This window comes from Pseudopodoces humilis, chromosome 6 (genome assembly GCF_049639895.1).
Source record: "Pseudopodoces humilis isolate 2021_Gansu_Grassland_sample_001 chromosome 6, ASM4963989v1, whole genome shotgun sequence".
Lineage (NCBI taxonomy): Eukaryota > Metazoa > Chordata > Aves > Passeriformes > Paridae > Pseudopodoces > Pseudopodoces humilis.
In genome coordinates, this window is record NC_142205.1 from 50660717 (window position 1) to 50681948 (window position 21232).

General features: G+C 41.2%; 1 protein-coding gene across 2 annotated transcripts in view; it reads left to right on the forward strand.

Moving 5' to 3' along the window:
• UNC5C (unc-5 netrin receptor C) overlaps positions 1-21232 on the forward strand; it is a 247683-nt gene that overhangs the window by 202126 nt on the left and 24325 nt on the right. Inside the window, exons 7-11 of one of the 2 annotated variants that reach the window (XM_014259438.2) lie at positions 66-230; positions 13421-13477; positions 14928-15119; positions 16351-16695; positions 19628-19715. In XM_014259438.2, the coding sequence (XP_014114913.1) occupies positions 66-230; positions 13421-13477; positions 14928-15119; positions 16351-16695; positions 19628-19715 (847 nt within the window). The remainder of the gene's footprint in view (positions 1-65; positions 231-13420; positions 13478-14927; positions 15120-16350; positions 16696-19627; positions 19716-21232) is intronic. The other variant, XM_005517472.3, reaches the window with a different exon arrangement.

Sequence of the window (21232 nt, forward strand, 5' to 3'; positions counted from 1 at the left end):
GCATCGCTCTGTCTTGGTCTCCCTTTTGTGTACCCCTAACAAGTTGTGTCCTCTCCTTCTCTCAGTGGATGGCAAGTGGACATCCTGGAGCAAGTGGTCCACCTGTGGCACAGAGTGCACCCACTGGCGCCGGAGAGAGTGCACGGCCCCGGCTCCCAAGAACGGGGGAAAGGACTGCGAGGGGCTGGTGCTGCAGTCCAAGAATTGCACAGATGGGCTCTGCATGCAGGGTAAGTGCTCTCTCCAGGATCTGGGATGCATGTGGCAAAGCCTGAAGTTACTGCAGATCAGAATCTATGACCTAAACCACTTGTAGGAGAATTGAGTTAGGGACCAGCTCTCAGCCAGTCTGGACACCCCACTCCTCTTGCCTGGGATATGAAACAGTGAAGAATTAGAAAGAGTCATAACAGCCTTCTACTGCCTGCCCTCCCCACCAAACAGCCCTTCTCTCTGTATTGGCTCAGAATCTGTCCAGAGAAGCTTGTCAGTGGCTCTTACGGCACTGTAAATGGAAAAATAGAGCATTTAGGGCAAAGCCAGCATTTTCAAAAGAGTAAGCTTGGTGAAGCAGATCAGCTTCTGGCTTCTTACTGTCAGGAATGGTGAGTGTGTTTCTATTTATAATAGTTACCCTCCTTTTCGAATTTCAGATGACTTGTGGTAGAAAGAGGCACACTGCATCAATGCAGTGCTGGTGCAAGCTTCCTATCTGGTCACCAGCATGCTGCAGCCTCATGAAGATCAGCTCTAGCTGAAGTGTATTCCACCTGTGCCTATTCACACAGTGGCCTGCCTTTCTGACTAAAAGAGAGAGAAGCAAAGAAAAGCAGGTTTTAAGTGTAATTCTGATATACACTGAACAATTACTCGGCTCTACACTCCGTCCCTTCTCAAAAATGAGGTCTTTTCTGGTCTGCTGGTGCATCAAAACTCTCTTTCACATTTCATTAGTACAATAACCCGACCCAGAATCCTCACATACAGCTCTTTCCTATTCCTTCATCCTGTCTCTCTGCAGTACTTCTCTGTTCTCAGCTCTCTGTTGTCCAAAAAGTTGTGGCTGTACCCATCCAGTACCTCTGTGTCTAGATCATAAAATGCTTAGAGTTCTATCATAAAAAAGGAGTAAAGAATTCTTGCTCTCTGAGGCAGGTTATTTTTGACTGAAATATTCATGATGACAGAAAATGACACTACCAGCTAATAAATTGGTCTGCTCTTTGAATTAGTGCTATATAGGATAGTTACCATGTTGGTAGTGACCTCTGACCTACCCTATGGCACAGCGTGGCCATTTACTTTGAGGTTTCCCAGATTTAGAAATACCTTCCTCAATGTGGCTCACACAAGTGTTTCCATCATGTTAAAAGCTATTAGTCAATGTCAGCAGCCTATAAAGCTGTAATCCCTCAAAACACTTGTTTTTATGGTGAAATTGGAAAGGTAACATTGAGAACGCCTCTCTTTTTCATTTCTAAGGATAGGGAAAAAAATCCAGCAATGTCTTACTATACAACAGCTTGGTGACTTTTATTGTATGGAGGCTAATGCACCCCTAGCTCCAGCAGTGTTAATAAGTCATTATGGCAAATTAGGAGGAAAAGATGCATTTCCCCACACAGAAGAGCTCTTCACTATCAGATTATATTTAGACAGGTGTATGTCATCTTTGTGTATGTGCATAAAGAGAGCCATTTAAGCAGAAATCTTGTGGAAAAGTAGATATAATAGTACAGCAGAATAAAAGCCCTGTAGGGATCTCATTTATCTGTTGATGGTATATTGCATTTTATTTGTGAAAGTGGATGCTGAGTATAAAGCAGAGGTCTTCAGCAGGAGAAAGGGTGAAACTGTTGTGAATTCTATTCTGCTTCATATATATGTATATAAAAAATGGTAATGAAAAATATGCAGTCACATAATGACCTGCTTAGCTGCAGGGGCTGTGATAATCCTTCAGTGCTGGAATTTAATGGCAGTGTTTTAATGGTGTCTTTATACTCGCAGGGTTTCATATACCTGTAAAACTTCCAGTCCTGCTCCCTGATCCATCACTGCTGAGAAGATTGATTTGCTGTACTCTGTGGCAGTATGCCTGCTGCTCGCTCTCTCTCTCTCTCCTTCTCTCTCTTTTTCTTTATTTATCTTTCTCAGTTTATGCAAAATCAATCTGAACGCTTACATTTTTGCCCGTGTGGATTTAGATTCATAGAAAATCTGCCTTCTGAGCCAGGAAGACACACAGCACTCCTTTTACTCCTAAAACAACACGTCTTTTTCTGCGTTGTTTGAAGCTTTAGGGTTCTGTCCTGGAACTGACAATTCTCCTAGCCCAGGCACCTGTAGATTCACAACAGTCTTTTCCAATGGCTTCATGCCACTGAAGTCTGGCATGGCACCTGTTGCATGGAGGAAGCTTCAGCCACCTTTTCTCTGTGGCCACAGCCCTCTGGGAGATCTGTTGACCAGCTGCTTACGTGCACCATAGTCAAATCCTGTTCCTAGGTGCCCTGGTGCTGCCTCCTTACTGTCAGTCTTTAGTGAGAGCTTGAAGGTTGACACCTCAAGGGTGTAGTTGAGGTCAAAGAATTAGCAGGCAGACACTCTTAGCCTGTTGCTCTGACAAAAACTCACTTGTAAATATATATCTCTATATAGCTGTGTGTAAAATTTATCCTGGAAAATGCTGGATTGAATGAGTCTAATTTACAAGTCCCTTCTCTTCCAGTCTATTATTCACTTCAGTAGCATCAGCTGGATAAATCAATAAGCCCTTTCATCAGACTGCCCCTGCTCCAGCAGAGAGCACAAGTCTGCACCACTATCGATTTCTGTGGGGATAAAAACAGTGGAGCTTTCTCCATCCCTTGCAATTACAGTATTTTACACCCAAAGCTGTAGTTTGTGCTTACCACTAACTGTGGCATTTCTCATGCAACTCTGCTGTTTCATTTATTCAGACTAATCATCTTGCTGGTACATACATACTCTCCCGAATCCAGTAGTTAGTGTTTTTCTGTTAACATGAAGGGATGTGAACAGTCATTAAACTAGAGAGCCCACAGAGAGCCAGCAGGCTGAATTGAAGAGGAAAAGCAGATGTAGTGAAAATTTAGGGCAGTCATTGCTATTTTAAGTTTTCAAGTACACAATATTGTCTAGCAGTTCCCATTATAACAATTTCATAATTCCCATAAAAGCATTAATACGATCTTCTGGAACAAAATCTGCCGTAGGTAAGAAGAATTGGCTGGTTACCACCCACGCTAGTTGCATCATTACCTCCATAGTTGCATTATTTCCCAGTTGATGTGTGAGTACTGTGGTAAATACTTCAGTGCAAAGAACACTTTTAAAGGCAGGCACTGCATCTCACAGGGGATTGCTGTAAACTGAAGCACTGCAATTAGCCCTTCACTCATATCACCTAATGACTTTGGTGGGTGTTCTGTGCGGGGAATAAGAAAGTAAAGCACTCTCCTGCTGCCTCAAACCTCAGTACAAGTAGTACCCCTCACTAGGTCACAAACATTTTTAAAGCCATGTACCAGGGAAGTGTTTTGCTGGACCCAATCTGGAATGAGTGCAAGATTGCTTGTGTGGTACAAACCAGATGCTTCTGCTTTGCATTATGTGTAAAATTCTGCTGATAGTCAAGAAGAGGTGGACAACCTGTGAGGAGAGTTATCTGTGCTGAATGTTGAAGGCTTATTACCTGAGTTGTGACATGCAGCTGTCATGCTCACAGCATGACATGTATATCCCTTCTGTTGAGGATCTGAAGTGACAGTGTCCAGATGTGTATTGTCCCTTTTCCTGAATGAATAAGTAGAGCAAATCCATAGGCATTGGTGGAGGCTGGTGCCTGCTGGTCTTTTAGGCCTTTCTGAAATCATAGCTGGGACATGCAGAGTTGGCACTAGTTCAGTCAGAGAGAGACAGCCAGTTCCCCTTTTTCTGCTCCCATTTGGCTTTAGTCAACCACTGTGGCTTTTCATAAAAGGCTGTCTATAAGTTGTGCTTTAATTTTTTTTTTCAAAACACAAAGCTGACTGTCTTACAGCAACAAGCAAGATAATACAGAAGCACGTGTTGTTGATTGAGGACTATGGGTTATGTAGTTACACAAATAGTACTGTTGTCCTGTGAAGTAAAATTGCTCGCTTTATACAGTCTCACAATATGGAACAAAAACCTATCATTGAATAGGAACAAAAGGAAATTTCCACCTGAGGATCATTGCCAAGGGTCACCAGATCCAGTATTGACTTTCCCTTTGTTTCTTGAGCCTGAAAAGACTGAGATGTGCTACTGCCATTTTAAAAAAATGGAAGAAAGTATCCAAAATCTCTTCACCTGTTGCTACAGATGATACTCTGGGCTAACTTTCAGGTCACTCTGGTCTTCTTCCTGCATGTAGCTTGGAAATGCAAATAGCAGATGCACCACTGGAAACTACTTGGAAATGCAAATAGCAGATGCACCGCTGGAGGAAAAGACACCACACTGTGGTGAAGATGTTGTTACCAGACTAGTAATGCTGTTCCTTCTTAGAAAAGGCTGCCTTCTAGTCACGAGTGAATTGATGTGACATGGTGACAGCAAATCTGTATTCGCTGAGTGCTCTGAAATCCTTGTCTGAAAAGCAGTATGAAGTTCATAAGGTTCCCTCTTGCAATGATAGTGCCTAAGCAAGTGAAAAGGTTGCAGTTTATCCTGCTTGGGCATGACATGGCAAAATGCTGCCCTTTTTCAGTCTAGTCTCTTTTTATACACACATCCTGAGTAGAAAGCAAGGTTACTCTGATTCTAGTATCTCTTTCTTCCCAAAGCATTCATACTCTGCACCTGTCCTGCTTGGTTAATGTAACATGTCAGAAACTCTGGTGGAATAAGTATTTGTTTCCCTTTTTGGCTTGATTTGAAAGCAGACGTTCAGGGAAGAGTTATAGGGCAGAGCAGCTTGATGAGGACCGCAGGTCCACCAGAGCAGATCAGTGTGCAAAGAGCAGAGGAATGTTTTCCAGGCTCCAGAAGGTAAGCAGAATTCTCTCAAGGGAGACTGCAACAGAAGACTGTGTGTGCAGAGGAATTAAATAAAACCTTTTATTAAGAGCATCTGGGTCAAGAGAGAACTTCTAATACATTCAGTCTGCCAGGATAATGATCCGGCCACCTGGTCTGTTTTGGCCTAGCAGGGGGAGTTCATTCATTTGAAGAAGGCATCTCATCTGTTCCTAGAGGAAGTTCTCCATAATATTGTTTTTTTATATGAGTGAAGGGATGTTTTATTCTGTTTTCTACCCAGCTACTATGTAATGGTGTGGCAGCCAAGGGAGTTTATGCACACATCTCAGAGTTATGACTCATCTCTGTTTTATTGTAGTGACATGAAAAATCCCCAGCTGAGAAGCATCCACGGTCTGATGGGCCCTGTGCAACTGAGAGCTCTTGCCTAGAAAACCAACTGCTCGAAGCAGATAAAAGTGTTGTGAGAAAGTAGAAGTGCAGAGCCACAGGCAGAACCCAGGGCACTGAAATCCTGTGTCTTAACCCCAGTCAGTTCAGAAGGAGCCACCTTCACATTATTTTTAAAGAAAGCAAGTGCTGTAAGATCTCTAGGCTGTTTTCAAAAATCTGCACTAATTAAAAAAATATTATAGCCATGCAGAGAGGAGACAAAAAGACAACCTTGTCCATCTATATTCTTCATTCTTCTTTATTCTCTTTGGTTTTCTTTTATTCTTCCCTATTCCTCTACACATTAAAAAACTCAAAAAGTTCCTCAGATAGATGAAAGAAGAATTAAAATCTTAAGAAGTCTAACTGATATATGGATTTAATTGTAGAAGAAAACCACCCCATACAGAGACAATAATGTACATTTATATTATCCTTGTCGTATACAAAGGTGGATATATTTAATGATTTTTGCTCTCCTGTCAGGGTGTCAGGCAGGGCAAAGTTACATGAGCACCTGAAGCCTCATCAAGGAGTAAGTGAAACAATCTGAAGTAAAACTCGGTGCTCTCTGTTTCTAAATCTGGACTAACAAAATTATTTGCAGCATGCTTAGATGAAAACTCATGTTGGGGAAGGAAGTTTCTAGAAATTGGGAAACAAACATTGATCTGATCAGCTGATTCTGGAGTTTCTGGGGTTTTTGAGGTTATAAACTGAGGAATACAAGTTTTTTTATGTGTGAGCATACAAACCTGTCAAAGATTTTCATACCTTTTCCATGTGGATAACGTATGCTTTCCATGACCCTTTTTGTCCAGCATTCTTAACAGTTTTTTCTCCTAGATCCTCTTCCAATTGTCCCTTCCTTCCTCTAGCTGTCTGCCATGTTTCCTTTCTCCAGTGATGTCCTTTGTTCTCATTTAAGCACTCTTGTCCCACTGCAACAAAGTGAGCCCCAGGAAGTTTACCTAGCATTCAGTCATTGTAAGAGTGGAATTTGCAAATGCACATCTAGTAAATTGCAATGCTAGGCATGTGTTTACTTTTGCTGTCAAGCATGCATAACAAACCCAATGCTGAGGTCCTACTAAAGACTGACATAAGACTTAACCAAAAGGTCAAAGTCCTTAACGCAGAAGACCGCGTAATGTCAAACTCGGATATTCTAATCCACATCAAATTTTAAGTTATCTTTCTCTTCCATCTTCCCTCATTCCCATATAGATGTCATGCATGTTTAAACTTAGGCAAGACCTTTCCATCAATGTTAACAAAATGTCAGGATCTAATTTAAAATGAAAACATAATTGCAGTCTTAATTATAGAAAATCATGAACTCCTGTTCAAGGAGAGAACAAGAGAGTGTCCCCGTTTAACTCACCCACTCAGGAAAGATCTGAGATAATACCCAAGTAAATAATCAGTCACAAAACCTCAAGCTCCCTGTTTATTAGCCCACCCTGAATATGCCAATAATTAGTCCTTCAGAAGGAAAATAAATTGCTGTACATTATCTCTGGGATGCCTGATATCATATCTGACCTTCAGCATCATTACTACCGACGTGAAGGTCTTTAGAATAGAAAATGTAGGAAGAAGCTGGGCACATTCTGTCTGAAAGATTTTTGCTGTGCCAAGGACTCTGTTGTTGGTTTGGTTTTTTGTTGTTTTTTGTTTGTTTGTTTGTTTTTAATTTTTAATCACCACAAGTAAAGTATAGCATATCAAGTTTTCTTGGTTTTGTGATACATTTCCTGGGAAATAGCAAGGGAGAGAAACAACTAGCAGCAAATAGGGTTCAAATTTTATTGTTAATACTTTCCAAACTCATTAGCAGTATGTTAAGTGAACATGAAGCCTTGACACTAAACAGTCAGAATATGGGGTTTACTCTAAGATTACGCTTGCACCCTTAACCCTGTCCCTTGTAGAAAAAAAAAATACTGGAAACTTGCAGCCTCTGGATGGTGGAACTTGCACAAAGCAATTTAAAACTCCTGAATGTCAAATTAAATCTCCAAAATTCTTTCTTGTAAGTTGGAAATACATGACTGTTTGGCCATCATAGGTGGAAAACTAGATGGACTTAGATGGAAGCCAAAAGCATTACAATGTATCTGAATTAATATTTTGAAAGCCCTTGAAAGTCTTTTCTGAAAGCTTTGAGCCTTTGCACACTGTACTGATCATCTAGAATTTCCTTTAAAAATAGTGAAGAAACTCAAGCAAGCTGGTGGTAGCTGCAGGAATGATGGTGAATGAGGTAAGGCAGAAGGAAACAGGACTGGTAATGCAAGGTCACAGCCACAGTAATAACACTGCAAACACTGCAGGGACATATAACATTTTTTTCTTCTTTGTCTCAAAACCCTCTCTGTATAATGGAATTCAGAATATAGAATCGATAAATGTGTCTTCCCATGAGTGCAAAAAAGCCTGAAATTGGGCCAACATGGAATTGAGAATGGCATTTTGCAGAGAAAGGGAGAAAAGCTGAATTTCTAGATCTTGGAATTTGGAAACAGCAATATATACTTTGGAGGAGTTGAGGGTTTTTACTCATTGATATCCATTGAACTAGAAACTAACAACAAGAAAAAAAGTTACTAGGGTTCTTAAAGCAATTTTATTCAAACTTTCCAGGATAATTTCTGAGACTGAGACTTAGTATAAAAAATTCCAGCAAAACCCAAAGATTTTAAATTAAATTCTGAGCTACTGGAGCTGGCCCAATGAGGAGGGTAATATGACTTAATGCTGAAAGAAGGCCTCATCCTGGGAATTAAGAACAGAAGCAATTGGGTGCATATTGTTTGAGTCTGGTATGAAAAATATTTACCAGCTTGCTGGCTGAGTTATCAGATACTGGAATTCATCTATATCACAGCAAAAAAAAAAAACCACTCACTGAGTTGTTTCAGTAAATTCATGTCACATTTTATATACCACACACCTACTTTAACTCATCCAAGAACTGCTTCCTTCAAATGTTAAGCATCTGCATGCAAGAATCACTCTCTCTTCATCTGTTTCCTGAGAAAGGAAGGCAGCAGTTGAATGTGTGGGGTCCTGTTTTCTCAAAGGTGATTTGAGGGCATTGATTTTGGAGCCAAAAGGGGGGAAAGTGCTGTTACAATATGTTATGCTCAACCTGTTGAGTTCTTGGCAGCAGGATGTTCTTGAGGCACATCATGTGGCTAGGCTTTCAGAAGGACCATGGAATTATTTGACCTGAGCTCTTTTTGAAGCTGCTACAGACCAAGTAAAGAGAGTTGATAGATTAGAAGCAAGTGATGCCAGATTAAAGTATGATTCATTGAAGAAAGCAGCAGTTATGGTGTGCTTTATGCAATCTTCACTTTATTAAATGAAAGCACAGGTCTCCAGTTCTCACTGATATCAATACAGTCTCAAACTATGTATGATTAACTGTGACCTCAGCAGCTAATGCTATAAAACTATTTCTTTGCAGGGTAATTGTAAATATTTTCATAAATGTGACCTAGACTGTATAAGTAAATAAGTGTCCAGAAAGATAATCTCCAGCTACTTCACCTGTCTTACCTATATAGTTGCTGGAAGGAGGGAAAATAGGCAGGAGAAGCACAAATTGAAAACTGGGTATTTTTCTTTCTCTCTTATGTAGATATTTTAATTTCTGCAAGCAGCAGAGTAAAATATTTTCATAATCTGATCAATTCACTCCAAAATTGATATTCATTAATACAAATTCAGCATGACTAGAAAGCTAGCAAAACCAATTACGGACCAAAAAGGGGAGCCAGTTACAAAGTTCCCTCTGCATGAAACCATGACCTAAAGTTTTATAACACAGGGATAAAAATTCTCTTGAAAATGTGCCAGTTCACAGGCCAAGGCAGCATATTCCCATGGCTTTCTAGGTAAAATCAAACACAGGATTTCAGGATGCCCATGGTCATGATCCTGAGTCCCCAGGCTGGGTACCATGTGAGTGTAGAAATGCCCATGAATATGCTGAGGGGTAGATTCTTTCCCAGTGGAAGAAGAAGAGCTGAGAACAATGTTTTGGTGACTCTCTGAGGACAGTCACATGCAGATACACTGAGGGCCGTTCAGTGATACAGAGCAGCCGCTCTGTCTCCCAGGGCCTCTGGCACAAATGTGTTCCCAGGAGGTCAGAGCAAGGCACGTGGGACCAGAATGCTCAGACTAGACTTCCAATGTTTGGGGATCATCTGCCTTCACAAACTGCACCAAGCTAATTAAATGAGCTTCACAATCTATTCAGTTAAATGGCCGCAATTTCCCAAATCAGTGCCAAGTGTGACTGATGCTTAAATTGAGTTAAAGTAAATTGATAAAAAGCCTGCTGTAGTCTTTTCTATATGTCAGCAATGGATTGGTTAATTTTTCAAGTACAGTCTGACATGTTTACCCTTCTTCACTTTTCCCAGTGTGTTGCATCGTTATAAAGGTGATTAAATTGCTCTTCTCATACTTTATAGAAACAAAATAGGCCATGTCTACTTAAAGCACCTTTTTAATCTGTATTTGTACTAAGGATTTGTGCCAAAAAATGCCTACCTTTGACACTTGATAGAAACATTTCCATAGGGACAAAAAATATATTTACGCACCTAAATTGGACTATAAAGTAGAATACGTGGAGAACCATTAACCTAACTAAAGGCTTTCTACTGAATGTCTTTGCCATGCAATTACAGTGGTTCAATTTCTGTGAATTAACCTGAGCCTCCTACTGATTTTCCAGGTTTGACATAGGGTGAGGTACTTGTACAATAAGAGAAACATATACCCATTTTGGTAAGCCTTTGAGAACCTCAAACAGCAGGCACTATTTAAGCATAAAGTATGATTATTGCTACCTTAGTCATTCAACAGTAAGTTACAAAACAAAATAGCAAAAGCACTTCTGAAAATATGTATTTCCCAACAAGCTGTAGGAAGAATCTTAAATTACTTTTCTCAAAGTAGCTCACTGTGAAACCAGCTGTTATGAGTCAGCAGCCTTCCTAGAGTCAAACCCTCCAGCACCTTTCTAAATTCATGCTCATTAAAAATGTTCATCACCCTGGTAGAAGTCCCTTAGGTATTCACCAAGCAGTGCTGTTCATACAAGGAGGAAGGGGAAAAAAAAACCCCACACAGAAGATCTCTCTTCACTGAAATTACTTTGAAGAGAGGAGGGAAGACATTCTTCATTATTTCAGTTACTAATCCCAGCAGGTTTGTGTCATTATCTGATGAAAATGTCCTTTTTTCATTGTTTGAAGGCATAGTCAGAGGGAGCAGTGTGACAGCCAGCTTCCTACAGAAAACCCCATCCTCTTGTGCTGGATTGTGGCAGTAAGCCTGCCTCCTGCCCATCACTAGTGCATGGCTGCAGGCCTTCTCCTTGCCCCTGCAATGCCCTCTCCCTTTTGGAGGAGTGACAAAGGCGTATTTAAAACTAATTTTGTTGTAAAACGTCCTGCCCAAATGGCAGAAGCATCCTGTAGTATCCTTGCCTCTTCCTCCTCTTTCAATAGTTGCATCTTTGAACGCGTGCACAAAACATTTCTGCGGAGGAAATTGACATCACTCTTGCGTGGCCACAGAGGTGCTCTCCGTAGTTAGCAATAAGAGAATCTGTGGAAACTTGTAAGCCACAAATATGTATTTGTGACTAACAGGGTCTGTGGAGAGGCTGCAGTGAGGTAAATTTATTTTAGAATATTTGAGGATTGTGCTCATTTACTCTGCTGAACAAGCTTGAATCTGGATTTCCATTTTCCTGTGAGGGAAGAATGCTTTCAGTAAGATCACAGCTAATCCGGGTGGTGCCATCTTTTGTGCCTGTTGAGTGACAGTCACTGGATCCCTCCAGACGTGGCAGGAGTGATGCACAACCTTGAACACAAAACCGACCACCTCAGATGCAATGTGAGGAGAGAGGAATAGCCTCTTCAGCTCTGCACAGATGAGCTCAAGCTCCATGGGTGATGCAGAGCCAGGGGATGTGGGCTGCTCCATTCCATCTCCCCCGAGTACCTGCTGGGGCACATGAAGTGCAAGGAGACATCTTCAGCTTTCCCAGTGGATTTGAGTACAAGGCAAAAAATCATTCAGAGATGCATCCAGCCTAAATTCCACTTTATCCCCAGGCCTTTAAGTTCCTTCTGCCTGCCTCTTGGTCTCTCCAGAGACATCTTGCCAAAGGAAATATTGGGCATAAGGCTATAGCTGAAATTTACGTTTACCAAATTATAAGCCTCAGCTCCCGTCTGGGGAGTAATTGGGAGTAACAAGGGTACTGTAAATTCATGCCCAGACTTGCTGAGCACTCACTCAAGCCCTCAGAAGTTACTCACTGGTCTTGTCGTGGCCAATACCACAAATACACCAGTAGAAAGAGAAGGCAGTTATTAACAAAAGACTGAGTATGCATGTTGAGAGTACACATAGGTGAATTTGCCTCAAAGAGCCAGGGAAATTAATGTAAGAACATAATACTTCTAAAAACACTGGTATGGCTGGCATTCTTGCTGTGAAGTAAAGCTTTAAACAGAGATTACAGGCAGTATAGTTTTTGCCTTGATGTCCCAGAAAAAACATCATCAAAAATCAGCTGGTTTTGCTCTGGTATTTCAGGTGAGGTGAAAATTATGTGGTAGTTAATGTCTGGAAGTTTTGGAAGGATGTATGTCTATGCCCATGATTGGGACAGACTGTGTCTTCATTAACAAAAAATGCAGCCAAGCAGCAAGATACGTGTGGAGCACAACAGATGCTGAGCACCCAAGCTCAGTGATTCTGGGAGCTGGGGATTATTACTCTGGTCTGCCTGTAACACAGTCCTGTGTGTTAGGCACACACCAGGAGTGCATTTTCCAGTTCTGTCTCACCTGCAGGGAGAGCTGTGTGAGCTCCTTGCAGGGGTGAAATTCCCTTCAGGAGAATTTAAGGGAAGGTGATGGAGGAGAGGTACCTTCTTTCTTATGCTGACTCTAATCCCATCCCAGACAGCAACTCCCCTGCTCAGATGGGATTTGTCATTTGCCTTTCCAGCAGGATGGGACTTGGAGCAATTCACTCATGTGCCACGTGGGAGACGCTTATTGAGTTCACAGGATTCATGTGTGAACTAAGCAGCTCCAGTGTGCTGTTCTGTGGGGGACTGCAGAAGGAAAAGACAAAGGAAATGATATCTCTTCATCTCTTCTTTATCCATCCCGAAATAAAGCTGTAAATTGTGTTATGATTTTGTCGATATATGGTGCTTGCAAAGATTTCAAATAAGTAATGTTCTGACCCCAGGGGCCTTATTGATTTTGTAATGATTTCAAAGAGAAACCACTCAGTTTACTGTTTGCTGACAAATTCTTTACTCCCTAAGGAATTGCTATTGAGCATGTATTAAGGACAGGATAAAATAATTCCAAGGAAATACAGAGAGAGGGCTTTGTGTGTAGACTGCTCCACGAGTCAGTATTTAACCTCTGACCAGTGACAACAGGTCTCCTTTAGCTCTATTAGATCAACAGCAAGCTATTATAATTAAATATAAAAACTGTTTAGAGCCTCACCGAACACGTCCTGGGAATTAAAGCATATGGCAGGGATAAGGATAAAAAGACTTTCCATATGCTAATGACCCTAGATGTCTGAAATAAATTAGATCCATTACAGTTTATGCTCAATAAAAGAAAGACTTTAAGCACTCCAAAGTTAGTGACTCGAGACCGATTTTGGCTTAGAAATTCAATCTGCCTGCTTATTAATTCTTAGTAAGGCTCTGGAGGAGACAGGGGATGCAAAATCATAATTCTGTGCTATATCAGAATTTTAAAGTGCCATCAGTTTCTTTTCCTTTTCCTTTTTTTTTTTTAATTAAACTATTTTTCATGCTTCATTTTTTTGTTCTCCTCATTTGATTTTGTTCCCATTTTTGTTTAATTTCTTTCTTTTTAAGGTTTCATTTATCCTATTTCAACTGAACAGAGAACCCAGAATGAATATGGATTTTCTTGTAAGTTTAATGTTTGATTTTATGTTCCTGGATGCTAATTTGATGCTGTTCCTTGGGTCAGGCTTTACTGTTAGGCAAGCTCAGTGTGACTAGGCAAAAAAGGGACCTATTCAGCAGGGTAAATGACATTCTGCTTGCTTGACAGCAGGCACAGTGCTTTGCAGCAGACACAGGATTATAAGGGCCCGTGTGCAGGAGGGAAATAGGAGAAGATGCTCCCTCAGAGGCAGAAACTGGAGAGAATTAGCCATCTTCTCATTAAAATTCCCTTAGCAAGTGGATGGAGTGTGGTGGAAGGGTAACTTGTCTTTGAGCCGGAACTCAAGAGTTCTGCTTCCTGAACTGCTGGGTTAAAAATGGGATGTTTCAAGATTGGTAAATTGAAGGTCTGGTAGCCTGGAGCTGTCGGAGATTGATCAGTCCCTTTCTGCATCTGCCAGCTCTCACCTCTGAAGCTGGAGGGCAGCTTGGCTTAAATGGCTAAAAGAGATAAAATAAAAGTGATTTCACATGTTTCAAACCAACAAAAATGGGGTACTAAAAGAATCTGATTTGTTTTTGCACTTCCTTTTTTCATTAGGCTATTTCTAAAAATGGGATTCTTCACTGTAGAGAGATACATCAATTTTTGAACACGTATTCAGACCTTGTGGGAAAAAAATGTCTGATGGATAATGATGCCAGAGATTAGCCTGGAACTGGTGCTGAAGATATGGTATAAGCAGCTAGTAGAAATATCATAGCCATTTCCTCACAAGACAGCTCTAATAAATTTTGGCTCCTTTTGGTAAATTAACACATTTTTTCTTGGGCTTACTTCAGCTTTTATCTTAGTACACATGTGTTAATGCCACTGATGAGAACTCAATGCTTGATTCTCTGCTTTACTAATTTCCTAGTTTATATTTTTGAAGGCAAATGGATGGAAGGGAGTAATGACAGGTTACATTTCAGAAAATCCAAACCAACCAAAGACATGTCCTGATATTCCAGGTATTCCATAGAAAATTGAATTTTGGGATCCTTTTACTTCTTTAAAGTAAAAATAAGGCTTCTGAAGTTTAAAAACCCACATGTTTTTGGTATCAGATGAACTTCTAAGTACCAATATTATGACTTTATGTCACTAAGACATACTATCTCATTTCATAGGGTGAATTTGGTTCATAAGACCAAGTCTATAACATGTTTTGCTTAGTAGTTCACAGCCTGAGTATTAGATAGATGAACAAGTGGATAGGGAAAGAGTTAGAACACAAGTTAGAGAGAAATCAAGGATTGTTTTCCATCAAGAGGGCATGGACCTGTTATATGGTGTTGGAAATGGATTTTAAATTAGCCTATAAAAAAGGCAGTAAATATCTGCAGGGAAGGAGAATAATAAGGTGTTTTGTTGAAAGTCCCTGTAAGGAGGACATTTCTCGAAGTTTCCTGGCCTCTCTCCCTGCAGCTGCTCCTGACTCGGACGATGTTGCTCTCTACGTGGGGATCGTCATTGCCGTGATCGTGTGCCTGGCTATTTCCGTGGTCGTGGCCCTGTTTGTCTATCGCAAGAACCACCGCGACTTCGAGTCAGATATTATTGACTCCTCTGCCCTAAATGGGGGATTTCAGCCTGTCAACATCAAGGCTGCAAGGCAAGGTCAGTTGGCATTTCACTCCATTTTGACCAATTCAGGAGGACGCTATCAGGTTGTGGTCTCTGTGGCTGCATGAATGATATCTCTGGATGCCTGTTGATGCTTGATAAAGAGGAGAAAGATCATGTTCATTTGTTTCTGACTGTCAAATGCTCAAAACCCGTGGTGGCGTTTGTCAGCTGTGCTCAAGAGTATAAAGCAGGTGAATTTAACTTCTAAAGAGAGAGCATGAATGTGAGGATGAAACTCAGACACTTTTATGGAAATACAGGTCCAGCTCAAGTTGAAATCAAAGGCAAAGCTCTGACAGAAACAATAGAGGCAGGATGCATCACAGAAGCGATACTACAGTAATTCTATCACATCTCCCTCCCCTTTATTTCACTAATAGCTTTTTTTCCTATGCTCTGTCTCCACTGGTATAAATAGTATAGTGAGAAGTACCGTGCTTTTATTAGAAAATATAGAAGATTGTGGTAGAACATAATTTAATATTTTTATCACTGATGCATAACAGCTTGATTTTTTTCCTCACTTCATTGGCCAGGAAAAAACATTCTAAAGCTAGTGCTGCCTTATGAAGACACTTATTTAGGCTGAAGAGATCCTCTTTTTTCCTAATATCTACACCAGAATATCTACACTGTAAAAGTTAAGATGACAAGAGAGTTGTCACATGTAAGATTAGCAGAAGTGCTTTCTTTGTTGGAGAAACTTAAAACAAAACTTTGAAAAGTGTGATGCATGTACTAATCCCCCACTGCAGGGAGTCATGGGCATGATGAATTCATAGGCTTGTTGTGTCTTTTATTTCAGGAAGGCTGTCATTAGGCCAGTTAGATGAATTGGTTAATGATTGTCGCATAGCATTTAGGAAGGGGTTCTTAGTTAAAACTAGATCTACTGAGCAATGAAAACATCTTGCCCTGAAGCTAAGCATGTCATATTTGAAATCTGAGTGAAGACTGGAAAAATACTCCCAGTGAAAACTCTTCTGAGCAGAAATGTGCTGTAATATTGCACAGCTATCAGATTCCAAAGCAGCTGGGGCAATACGAGCCCTGGGAGTTTGCTGGAGAGATTCACGGAAATTGAGATGAAGGTTCAGGGACTTTGCTTATCTGAAAGTTTGGAATGAAAGAGAAAATGCAAATGCAAACCCAAATTATTGCTCAGAATAAAGTCATCAGAACAGAGAAATGATACGGTTCTTCCTTCTCATCTCCACTGCAGACCTCCTGGCAGTGCCACCAGACCTCACTTCTGCTGCAGCCATGTACAGAGGTCCTGTGTACGCCTTGCACGATGTCTCTGATAAAATCCCAATGACCAACTCTCCAATCCTGGACCCGCTCCCCAACTTGAAGATCAAGGTTTATAACACCTCTGGTGCGGTCACTCCCCAGGATGACCTCTCTGACTTCTCCTCCAAGCTGTCCCCACAGATTACGCAGTCTCTGCTGGAGAATGAGTCCCTGAACATGAAGAACCAGAGCCTTGCTCGGCAAACTGACCCATCATGCACCGCATTTGGGACCTTCAACTCCTTAGGAGGCCACCTAGTAATTCCCAATTCAGGTAAGTGCTAGCCATGCTGATTTAAAGGTATGATGGCTTTGTGGGTTTAAGTCGTGTTAGCTTGTTTTTATATGGGGAAAGAAAATTTATACATGGGACCCTGCCTTTTCCTTGATCAAAACAAACAGATGGTTTCCCCCCTCCCCCCTCCCCACTTAATTTGCATGCATTAGAGTACTTAGAATATTTTCTACCCAAAGTCCTGGCCACCTTTTAAACACTACAGGCCTGAGGAAGACTTGGGCCCCTCACTACAAGAGCGTCAGTCTTAGGAGTAGCAGCTGAGGGAGCTGGGGTTGTGGAGCCTAGAAAAAGGGAGGCTGAGAGGGGACCTTATCCCTTTCTACAACTGCCTGAAGGGTGGGGGTTGGTCTCTTCTCCCAAGTAATACATAGGAATGTGATCTAGTGGTGAACACTGTGATGTGTTAACTGTTGGATTCAATGATCCTAGAGGTCTCTTCCAACCTAAATGATTCTCTGGGCTCTTAGCCACTTTCTGAGAAATGCAAGGTTTCAGAGCTCCCCTGTGTGAAGTGCAATTCAGCATCACCTTTTCCTTTCATGCAGTTCTAGAAAAGGGACTTTTATACAGTAAGCCTCTATTTTGTCATTTCACTAAAAGAGAACAAATTAATTTAAAAACAAATTGGTTGCTGCACTTCCAATTCATTGCAGACTATGTGCAGTTGGCATAGGACAACAGAACACTCTTTTTGGGAGGCTTTTTACCTGTATTTATTGTTGACTTTCTTTACAATTAGGAAAGAGAGGGACTGAGCATTGAGGGCCTGCTGATGTAATGCAATATGCTGCTCAATCTTTCTCATACAGCTCAAAATCAGGTTTCCAGGCCCCTTTGGGCCACCCTAGCACCAGAAGTCAATTTGAGAGCATCCAAGGAACTCCTGGGCAGCCTTGGGAAAGCTCAGGCCTTACAGACAGATTCTTCAGTAGAGCCATGCTGCTGCTTGATTCCTACAGGAAGTCTTGATGTTCTTTCTAAGGAAGTTCAGCACGTAGATGTTCCTGTGGGTTTAGCATGATACTGCAGAGCAGCATTTATATCAAAAGTGAGATTGAATCAAATACATAAAGCATTTGATGTGAAGAATTTGAAGGGTATACAGTGGTCAGGATTTCACCTGCCCAGTTTCACTGGAACTCTGAATTCAGGTAGAACCACAGTACATGTGAGACTGCAGCTCACCACTTGGCCATTTTACAGCAAATGCCATCACCAAGGAGATAGTGCCTACCCTTGTCCCCTGCACCTTTGCTGGATCTTTTCTTTTTTGTTGATGTTATGGAGGAAGCAAAATGCCTAGGTGGCCCAGGACCTGGGTGGTTTGGTCCTTTGAGGATGCAGTCCCACACTGCCCGTGAAGCAGCCACAAGTGCTTGGTCCCATAGCTCTGGTTCTCTGAGCTCCTGTCTAATGGGAAGAAAAAAATATCTGTTAAATTTAAGTGAAAGCTGAACTACTTCAATAAATCTGGTGCTGACTGATGAGCAATGTTGAAAATTTGTGCTATGCAATCTTGGATTTCACATTTTTCTAAGTAGCAGCTGAAGACAGATATTGATACTCAGTTTTCATATGCCACAGTGGTTTATCATTATCAGCAAAGTCTATTAGTCACTGTTAATTCACATATATTAATTTCAATTTGTAAAGAAAACACATTTGATGCTGTAATCCCTTTAAAATGATTAAAGTAATGATTCTGTAAAATAAAATAATCTGTCTGCTGCTACCTTGTATGCCTCTGTGCTGCTTGTAGAATGTATGTCCTCCTCAAGATACGATCAAAGCCCTTCATTTGCAGTACACCTGCCCTGTTACAGCTGCAGGCATGCATAGGTTAGGTTGTAACAAGCTTGTAAAGACGCAAGTGCCAGAAGGTATTTGTGGGAAATGCTTTCCTAGCTACCCCTCTCCTTCAGAGCTAAGTGTGGGACTGAGGCCCTGTGCACCAACACACAGGACGTCTCCAGTGTAACCAAACCCTGTACACTAAAGAAAAGAGGCAGAGCCATGCAAGGTGTCTGTCTCTAGTGTAAACACACATATATGTAAATAATCTTCCTCTAGGTTTGTTTTCAGCTACGTGGTAACAACTGTATGCAAATCCTTGCCACTGATTTCTAGCTAATCTGCACAGCACCTACAAAGAGGGCTGGCTGAGATGTGTCCAGCAGAGTGAAATAGCCAGTTTGTGAGCCCTGTTTGTTGTATAGAGACATCTCTTAAATGGAAGTAATGTAAGAACAGCGTTTTTTAATCAAGTGTGCACCAGATCGTTACTGAAAAGGACACTGAACATATTTGCCCACACTTTTTTTCGTGGCCGGATACCCCAGTTTTGATCCACTTTCCAGGACTAGGTACATTCAAAAACCAACCCCAGTTTAGTCTCCCTGGCAGTCTAAGAACTGAGTGCATTAAAAGACAGGATGCCAGACACAGAAGCCATCTTTCAGAAAACAACTAGTTTGCTTCCTGGGACAGTGCTCCACTGCTTTTCTTTCCTGCTCTTAATTAAGAAAGAATTGCCTAGGGAGAGATGTCCCATTACAGCTGTTGGAAATTTTAGTCAGAGTTGTTTGTTTTTCCATCATTATACAAGGTAAGCAACAGCGTAACCATCTGTCTGCTCTTTAAGTAAAATGAAAGGGAAGAAAATCCTCTTCTCCACTCCTGTTTTTCAGTGCAGAGGAAAAAGAACAGGCAGCTGGACACTGAAGACACCAGGGTTACAGTAAATGTTTTTTCTCCCATCTTGCTGAGGTCATTTACAGTCTGCTGGTGGGGATGGCTGAAAAACTTGGCATTGCAGGCTTCATCTTCTGCTTCTCCTGTCACTCCTCTTCACAGACCCACTCACCTCTTTTTTCTCCATCTTATCTTTTGTGTCTCTTCTGTTCTGCAGGAGTAAGTTTGCTGATCCCAGCGGGAGCTGTTCCACAAGGGAGAGTCTATGAAATGTATCTGACAGTTCATAGGAAGGAGAACATGAGGTAAAAAATCTGCCTTTATTTCCTTGTGCATTAATAGATGGGAGGAAATGTAGTAACTGAAGACCTGTGGTAATAATGCTTATGCAAAGCCTACTGCATTGAAACTATTTGCTGACTTGGATGTAAATACAAGCAAAGACAAGGATAACCTTTGCCACAAAACCAGCTCAGACATTTGCTTTTCTAACCAAGTGTTACACTCTGCAGCGAGCCCTCGGGTCAGGGAGGATGCTGAATTGTAGAGGAGCAAGGAAAATATGCCAGCATGAGTTTGTGCAGCAGAGAAAGTGTGAAGTAACCTCTTGATAAAGACCTGTGCAAACGAGAAGAGGAGAAAGAGGAGAAAGAGGAGAAAGGTGATAAATCAGCTCAGTGGAGGGACAGGTGCCTGAACATCTGACTTGGAAAATCTCCTCTGCTGTTAGAGTGAAGGTGAATTTTTATTTTACCCTTCATGGACTTGGATAGTCCATTCAGAGGATGAAGCCAAAGCTTGTGGTGTCCTCTGCCTCCTTGCTGCTTAGTCCCAGACACTGCACACTGAGTGCACCCAGAGCTGCTGCTGGGATGACCACTGTTGTCTCCTGTTACCTGAATGTGTGGCCAATTCATATTCTAGATCTTAATGTCTATTGGCATGTGATCTGGCAGCCTTGAAATTAAAAAGAACTGTTTACAAAAAGGCCAAGATACCCTTTGGAGCCATTTAGAAAACCCTAATGAAGAGAAGGGTGAGATCTTAGGCTGCAGAATGGACTCGTGCACAAAGGCAGAATGGCAAATGTGAAGCTGAGGCAGTCATTACACGGTACTTTGCCTCTTTCTCCTCCTCATAGCTAGATATGTTTTTTGGCTCAGCCTCTTAATAGCTTTTATTATGTGCTAAGCCACAGCTGTTTATACACTGTGTGATATTGAACACTATTCTTTAGCTTGGTAGTCTTTCACCCAAGCTAAAATAATCTGCTTAAAGAAAAATTAAGTAATCCTTCCACCCACCCTTTTGCATACATTATTCATCAGCCACTCTTTGAAAATAGCTAATTGCAGCTACAGAAAAAATGTCTCTGTTCATAGCTAGTATTGATTATATTCCTATTACTTTTGGCTGTGAAAGAGGTTTACAAACAGTATTGAACAAAGACTCTTTACTGAAGAAAGGGAAAAAAAAAATCAGATGGCATCCCCTGTTATTCAGCTTGTTTCTAAATCTCCCTTTCCAAAATACTTGATTCTTAAAAAAAATATTTAATTCCTAAAAGGTGCTGTATGTGCAATTATTTTCTTTCCAGCCAGTTATGAAGGGAATCCCTGTTACTTTATTCATGCAGCTGTGGACAACTAATGTCACATACTTGTCTAATTTATTTTCTTCAAGGATCATAAAGCCGCCTCTGCATGCTTTGTGATAGCTGTAACTCAGGAAGTCGCACAGAGGATAGAAGGATAGGTTAACCTGTGTTGGGAAAAGCATGGCTGGAGATGTGCTGCCTGCCAAACTGAGCAAGTATGCCAAA